Source organism: Neophocaena asiaeorientalis, unplaced genomic scaffold, assembly GCF_003031525.2.
Source record: "Neophocaena asiaeorientalis asiaeorientalis breed wild unplaced genomic scaffold, Neophocaena_asiaeorientalis_V1.1 scaffold273, whole genome shotgun sequence".
NCBI classification, from domain to species: Eukaryota; Metazoa; Chordata; class Mammalia; order Artiodactyla; family Phocoenidae; genus Neophocaena; species Neophocaena asiaeorientalis.
The window spans coordinates 677,543-683,542 of record NW_020171827.1 but is presented as its reverse complement, the minus strand read 5'-3'; the positions used below and the strand labels follow the sequence as shown (position 1 = coordinate 683,542).

The 6,000-nt window shown below is 42.5% G+C and overlaps 1 protein-coding gene across 1 annotated transcript in view; it reads right to left on the bottom strand.

The window, feature by feature from the left end:
• Positions 1-4,397: 4,397 nt before the first annotated feature.
• The window catches only part of CDKAL1 (CDKAL1 threonylcarbamoyladenosine tRNA methylthiotransferase), a 624,055-nt gene continuing 622,452 nt past the window's right edge, over positions 4,398-6,000 (bottom strand). Inside the window, exon 16 of the mRNA XM_024740415.1 lies at positions 4,398-5,413. Within this exon, the coding sequence (XP_024596183.1) occupies positions 5,222-5,413 (192 nt within the window). The 3' untranslated portion in view covers positions 4,398-5,221. The remainder of the gene's footprint in view (positions 5,414-6,000) is intronic.

Here is a 6,000-nt window from a genome sequence, read left to right as displayed (position 1 = left end):
CAGTGGGAGGCCCCCGTACCACAAAAAAAAAAAAAAAAAAAAAAAATCAAGCTCAGTGGAAAAGCAAGTATAAATTTATCAAATGTGCTATCGATGAATTAACTTTTACAAACTAAAAATACTTTGAGAAGTGGTTAGAACTGCAGATTAAATATAAATTTGGCATGGATGCTCTAGGTTAGGTTGTATCATACAGCAGACATGCCCAAGCTTTCTTGATTCATGGCACCCCTAGACCAAAAGAAACAGCCAACCACTCTGGTTATTAAATAGGTAGGTCCTAACAACTTAAGAAATATTTGTATCTTAATTTCTTACAAGAACTATTTGAAAAAATAATACATGTAAATTGAAATAAATTATCTATTTCATTCTAAAATTGCCATAATTATCTATTAATGGGAGGTGTGTATCTTTTGGGCACTGCACAACTTCTCAAACCTTGAAATAAAATCACCTTCATTCCTTGTTAAACATTGATTTTTCACTTGGTACCTGCTTTTTTATCACAGTAACCACCTAAAACCTAGTCTTACAAAGATACGGTAACATCAAAAAATGTTGTGCATTTTACTGTTGAAACTGTGAACTACTTTGAGCTAATAGTTTTACATGGTATCTGATAGGTGTCGCTGTGTTTCCCTCAAAAATTTAAAATGTCCCGCGGCGCTCCTGTGAGCTCAGTGCAGCACCGTGGGGGGCTTCGGGGTCAGGCAAGCCTTAAGAATATCACTTACCCCCCTATCATTTACCTTTTCTTCTTTCTCTCCCTCCTTTCTTCCCTTCTCTACCTCTCTCCCTTTTACGTTTTTCCCCTATGCTTATTTTATAATGATAAAACCTCTTGAAGCTTCATTTGTAACTCTAATTCTCCCTCCAAGACATCTCATAATATACGTTGAAATTTTCAACATGGAGTGAAGTCAATGGAAAAGCCTATGTTTTGACTGAACGACATACGGAAATCTGATGTTTAGACACATTTTCGTAGCAACAAAGCAAAGTTTTCACCAAAGAATTTTTATGTTATCCTATTGACAGTCTTGCACTTGATGAACTAGGGAAGATAGAAAGAAAGAGAGAGAGGGAGAGGGAGAGAGGAAGGAAGGAAAAGAAACTTGATTGTTAAACCTTTAAGAGTGCATCAAGTACCATGCACATTCTTGGAGCAGGAAGGATGACATGGAGAGAAAGGCTGGGCTCCCCCAGAACCTAGGCATCCACAGAGTTAATCCTAGATACCCGTCTATTGGTTCAGGTCAAGTTTAGGTGGAAGACGGGGTCATGGGAGCGGGAAGAGTATACAGCCTAGAAGCACAGGCTTTGGAGTCAGGCTGAGTTCAAGTTCTGCCTCTAGAACTTAGTAGCTCTGTGCCCCTGGCAAGTTACTTAGTCTTGTGTGTTTTAAATTTTTTTTTTTTTTTCTAGCAAAATGGGAACGATAGTACCTATCTCAGGGTTGTGTTTTCAGGACCGATGGACACTTGTGAAGTCCACATCATTTTGTCTGACACATTTAAAGGCTAGAGAGTTGATGGTTATCACTATTATCATTATTATCAAAACAGGGCTGCCTCACGGATGAGAGACAACAGAGACAAGGCCTGCTGAACAAAGTTCGTCCGGAGCCTGTGCTCTGCAACGGGAGAGGCCACAACAGTGAGAGGCCCGCATACCACAAACCAAAAAAAAAAAAAACCAAAAAAAAAAAAACAAAAAAAGACAGAGAGAGAAGAAACAGTGGGGAGAGTGGCAGAGTTCACGTCAACAAGGGGATGGCACCCGGAACTCTTAGATACTGCTGACAGGAACGTAAATGGGTACAACGCTTTCCAAACACCAGGGCAGCGTGTGCAAACGCCCTGACTTAGCAATTCCATTTCTCGATATAAGTTCATACAAATGCACATCTCTGTGGACCCAAGAACATGTTTATAGCGTTATTATGCTGATAGCCAAAAAATTAGAAACAACTCGAAAGTAGGATGGATAATTACAATGTGGTCTATTCATACAGCGGAATCCTATTCCACAATGAAAGTGAATGAACTACTGCCACACACAACCACCTGGATGCATCTCACATGCAACGCTGAGCAAAAGAAGGCAGACACGAAACACTGTCTGCTGTATGACTGCATTTATATAAAGTTCAGGAACAGGCAGACCAATCTATGATTAGAAATAAGGATAGTAGTTACCTTTTGGGGGACAGAGTTAGTGCCTGGGAAGGTACATGGGGACCCTACTTGGTGCTGGTTACAATGTGTTCACTTTTTGAAAATCCATCAAGCTGCCACCCTACGATTTATGCACGTACTTTTATACATGTATGTGCACTTTTTGTTTTACTCTAATAAAGAATTTAAGGAAAAAACTGGCCCAAGTATTCAAAAGATATTGCTATAGATTGAATATTGTCCTCCCCGCCCCCTGCCAATTCATATGTTAAAACCCAATCGCCAATGTGATGGTGGGAGGTGAGGCCTCTGAAAGGTGATTAGGTCATGAGGGTAGAGCACTCATGAATGGGATTAACGCCCTTACGAGAGAGACCGAGAGCTCCCTTGCCCCTTCCACCATACGAGGACGCAGCAAGAAGACGGCCATCTATGAACCAGAATGTGGGCCCTCACAAGCTACCGAATTGCTGGCACCTTGATCTTGGACTTTCCAGCCTCCAGAACTGTGAGAAATACGTTTCTGTTGTATAGAAGCCACCCAGTCTATGGCATTCTGTTATAGCAGCCTGAATGAACGAAGACAGATCTCTTCACGGGTTTCCTTTTTAGTAGAGAGGGCCGCATTAAAGGAAAAATGAAAAGACTTTGGTGCTAAGGAAAAACATGAAAAGAAAATATAAGGCGTAACAACAGTTATGTTTACAAACTGCAGGTCAACTGATAGCACATTTGATAAGTTTATACTACCACGCCTGACTCTGTGTGAATCAGGATAGGCTGACTTATGCCATGGTAACAGCTCCCAAAGCTCAGTGGCTCAACACAGGCTCCTTTCTTGTTCTACACAAGGTCTAGCACACGCCGGCAGAAGGCGATCTCCCTGCACTCCCTCAGGGACCCAGGCTGGAGGAAGCTTCATCCCGACACGTGTGTCCACAATGACGTCTATGGTGCAAAGAACACAGGGCAGACTGGATTTGAACATGTCTGCCCCAAAGAAAGACATGACCTTTCCACTCCCTTTGCACTGGCCAGAACAGGTCACACCATCAGGCCTAACCCCAAAAGGGTAGATGTGCCATCACACTACGGGCAGGAAGGAGAGGAGCTGGAAAGGAAACAGTTTTGCTGATGCCACACTTACCCCTATGGCGCCCAGGCTCAGTCGCATTCAGAATTCTGTCTACAAGATAACTGAGTGGTTGACACCCACCCACGCTTCTCTCTCGTATCCCTCTAGCAGGAGGTCATGGAGAAGCAAGCTGGATCTCCAGACCACTGCCACCCCCTTGCCAACTGGTCCCCAATATGGTGGCTGCTATCATGTATGATCTGGTCCCTGCTGTGGGGCTTCTAAACTTTCTGGACCTAAGAGCAGAGTGGAGTCGCAGCCTACTTGGGGTTATGTAACAGCCACGGCGGCGCGGGGACAATCCCGTATGGCTGAACAATTCCTGATAATCCCCACCATGGTTGGTGAGGAGCCGTGGGGCTATCGGACTGCTGGGTGTATCACTCTCACAGAAGAAAAAGTGAAGGGACGAGAGCGGAGGAGAGACAGTTACAGAGCTAGAGGGGAGGAAAGAAGCAGATGAGGGGGTGAGAGGAAAAGAGTGAGACAGTGAAAATAGAAAAAAAGCTTTCTGTCTCCAATCTGTCCCAGATGCGAAGCTTTTCTTATGTCTTATATAGTGTGACTCTAGGCTTTCGGTAGCATTTCCACTTCTGCTAGGTTTTTATTAAATAAGTACCACGCTGGAACCCACTCTGTTTATTAACAAAGAAATGACTGCCCATATCTCAAGAAAGGAAGCACCCAGCAGGCTCCTATTCTCTGCCAACACATCTCTCTCCTCTCGCTGCCAGAACAGGGGGATCCCAAGTGGACATCTCACTGCAGGACTCAGAGGAAGCAGGAACAAACCCTTGCATTTTAAATGTGATCTCCTCTTAGAAGCACATACCAAGGTCGGGAGAAGTATACTGATACTAGAGTTTTTTGTTTTGGGTATTTAACTCACCGACTTATAGTTTAATTTTAATCTGGATTCGAAAGATACAGAAGAGGTTGAAACATTTTGAGATAAAATGAAGAGCTGAAAAGGGATGGGCGTTTAAAAATGAAAACTGTCCCGTGCTAATGACTGGGCGCCTGATTTCCCTGCGCTCTACGATCCAAATAACTTATTCAAATGCTGACAGTCATAAGCCTTGCTCATTACAACAATTCCTTTTATTGTGGAAGAAATCACTTCATTTAGTAAATGGCCAGTGATGTCAGGTAGAAACAGACAGTGGATGGAATCCATCGAAAATGTCAGAAAAGAGGCAGAGCTTGTTTTCGACAAGTCCAGTCTTTGAAAGTCTGCGGGAGCTAAAGAAGTGGGTGATTCCTCAGACTTCTCAGAATGTTGCCAGGAGTCGTTTGATTGGTAGGCTCTCCCTGTATGTTCTGAAAGGATTCAAGTTCCAGAAACAGGTTTCCGTGTAAACTTTTCAGGAACACATCTGCTGTGGAAAATAAGATGTTTGTAGTAGCATCGGGACCCCAAACAAAGCATAAAGAGAAAGATACATGTAAAAATGTTTATTGAAAATGGAAAATCTTCCCACATAAGGAAGAGGTGACCAGACCCACGGTACAAACAGGTTCTGACTTGAAGATTGGTGATTTAAAGAAAATGCGACCACTTGCTTGCATTTCTTGCTAAAAATAAACCAAGGGGAGCTTAATTGAAAAGACATGCTGTGGCAGCTGTTGGGTTTTAGGTCAAATAACCAATGAGTCCAACTCAAGATGAGACTGGGTAAGCCCCATCAAAGAGTGTGGCTGAAGGGCAGGGAGACAGTATAAATTACTGCCCTTTGAGAAGTGATGTGGTCGCTCTCCTTTTCTTTGAAGATTTTAATTAGAAATTCATTCCTCTTCACAGATTTTACTTTTTAAAGGCCACACCGTGTAGCACGTGGGATCTTAATTCCCCAACCAGGGATCGAACCCATTATTCTTCTTCACTGATGCTTCAGTTAGTTGTGTTTTAATTACAGACCTTGATCAAAAAAGCAAAAAGAAAAGCAAACAGAGCCAGGACCACAGACATCCTCAGTGTACAGTCCTGGTGTAGCCTTTGCAATTGTAGCGCCATTCTGGAACTCGCCGAGTCTTGCTGAGTTGCACCCAAGGTGTGGGATACCGCATTCAGGTGGTTCCCAAGCATATTTCTGAATTCCTATAGAGAGGGAAACATAGAGGAAAACGAAAGACATTAAGGATGCAAAATAAGAAAAAAAGCGCTAATGTGACATCAGTCAAGCAAAGGATCCCTAGAAGGAGCTATTTTTTTATTGAGATATGATTAACATATAATATTGTATTAGTTTCAGGTACACAACGTAAGGATTCAATATTTGTACACATTGTGAAATGAGCACCACAGTAAGTCTAGTTACAACACAGTTACAATTTTTTTCCCTTGTAATGAAAACTTTTAAGGTCTACTCTCTAACCAACTTCCAAATATACAACGCAGTACTGTTAACTATAGGCAGCATGCTGTACGTTACATTCCCGGGACACATTTACATTATAACTGGAAGTTTGTATCTTTTGACTCCCTTCACCCCTGTCGCCCACCTGCCACCCCCCTGTGTCTGACAAACACGATTCTGCTCTCTGCATCTATATATTCGGTTTTGTTTTGTTTTTTTAGATTCTATGCCTTTCTCTGACTTATTTCACTTAGCATAATGCCCTCAAGGTCCATCCATGTTGTTGTGAATGGCAAGACTTCCTTTTTTTTTTTACACCTGAGTAATA